Source organism: Crocuta crocuta, unplaced genomic scaffold (assembly GCF_008692635.1).
Source record: "Crocuta crocuta isolate KB4526 unplaced genomic scaffold, BGI_CrCroc_1.0 scaffold1013, whole genome shotgun sequence".
NCBI lineage: Eukaryota > Metazoa > Chordata > Mammalia > Carnivora > Hyaenidae > Crocuta > Crocuta crocuta.
The window spans coordinates 721343-722926 of NW_027531297.1; the positions used below are offsets into that span (position 1 = coordinate 721343).

A 1584-nucleotide genomic window follows, 5' to 3' on the forward strand; every position below is an offset into this window, starting at 1 on the left:
GACTGCCTTCCAGCGCCTCCCCTGCCTCTCCACTTTGACCTGTTCCCCAGGGGCCCTGGTGTCGGTCCTTGCTGGGACCCCCTCTCCAGAGTGTCCTGTTGGCCACGGGTTTGGACGAAGTGGCCGGATTCCGACGAGCCAATGTTCGCCTCACTCGGGCTCCCACCCCACCCCCGAGGCTGCTGTGCTGCGGCCACTAGAAGGGGGCCTTCCTGACCTTTGCTCAGCGCTCTGGTGGAGGCCCCAAGGTCCCGACACCCGCCCTTCCGGGCTGAGTTCACTTCCGTCATCCTAACCAGGATGCAAACTGGCTAGACTGGTCTGGCAGGGCCGACGTGTCACCTCCCGGACACAGGAGCACCTGCTTCATGTCCCTGTGGACTTGGTTTGTTAACGAATGTGATTAAAAAAAAAAAACCAACAGCAACCAAAAAACCCCTGTGTTTTGGGTCCCAGCATCACGCAACAGGCACTGCCGGCTGGTCCCCGAGGCGCGTCCTGCGCCAGCAGCACACACCTGTGTCAGAAGAGTCAGGGCGGCCCTCGATGACGGGTCAGCCAGGGCCCCTGGTGCCCTGTGGAGTCAGTCGTGGGGGGGGGGACAACTCCCCCTGGTCCCTAGGGGAGGAGGGAGGCGGCTCAGGTCAAGCCCCACAATGCCAGCCTGCAGGTGAGTCCCTCAGGCAGGAAGGTGCACAAGGAAGAAGCCCTCGGGGGCAGGCGGGCTCTACTAAGTGACACAGTCAACCGGGAGCCTCATATGCTGCCTGCAGCCACTTCTCAGCCAGACGCACCTCGTGGCTGTGGCTGTGGGAAGGCCTGTGGGCGATGCCCCCACGGCTCCTGGGGGACTGGAGAGCCTGGCCGTTCCTCCGGCCTCAGGCCCTGCTGAGGGATCCCCCTTGGGGCAGGATCCTCCCCAGCACTGCCAGTGCGAGGGGGGCCAGCGAGCACAGGCCCGTGCTTTGCCCCTCTGTGGCCCTTGCTCGTGCCAGCCTTGGAAGGATGGTGGCATTGGTGAGCTGGGGCCCAGGCCTCACCTGAGCTGTCATCGTCCCTGAGAAGCAGCAACCCCCACCCAGGGTTTCCAGGTCATTGTCTCCACTATCCCAGGAGCCTAAGGGTGGCCTCCACCCCCTTCCCTGCAAGGCACCATCCCCTGAGGCCGGATCCAGCGACACTGGGAGACACTGGGAAGCGGCTCCCAGGCCCCATCCACCCTACCTGCCCCACCCCGGGTCGCCCGCCCAGAGCTCCTCTGCTCCCACATTGAAGTTCAAGTGAAGCTCCGGTTGAAGCCCTGACCACCCCTCACCGCCCACCCCCGCCCTGCTCCACAGCCCTATTGTGAGGTCAGCACCTTCCGATGGGTTCCGTCCAGAGGTGTGTGGTGGGGCTGGGGGCTGGACATGGCCCCCTGTCCCCAGCCTGACTCCTGCCTGGCTGGTGGCCCCCTTGGCCTGATATGTCTGTCCCTTTTGCTCATCCCTGCTGCAGGTGCCTCCTCCGGCCCCTGAACCCTGCCCCAGCCAGGGCCCCTCCTGGGGTGAGGGGCGGCCCCGGGGGCCCTCCACTGGCGGGGGG

General features: G+C 65.5%; 1 protein-coding gene across 1 annotated transcript in view; it reads left to right on the forward strand.

Annotated features, from left to right (window-relative positions):
• The first annotated feature begins 1376 nt into the window (after positions 1-1376).
• The window catches only part of TMEM210 (transmembrane protein 210), a 1025-nt gene continuing 817 nt past the window's right edge, over positions 1377-1584 (forward strand). Inside the window, exon 1 of the mRNA XM_077771573.1 lies at positions 1377-1497. Coding sequence (XP_077627699.1) covers positions 1410-1497 — 88 coding nt within the window. The 5' untranslated portion in view covers positions 1377-1409. The remainder of the gene's footprint in view (positions 1498-1584) is intronic.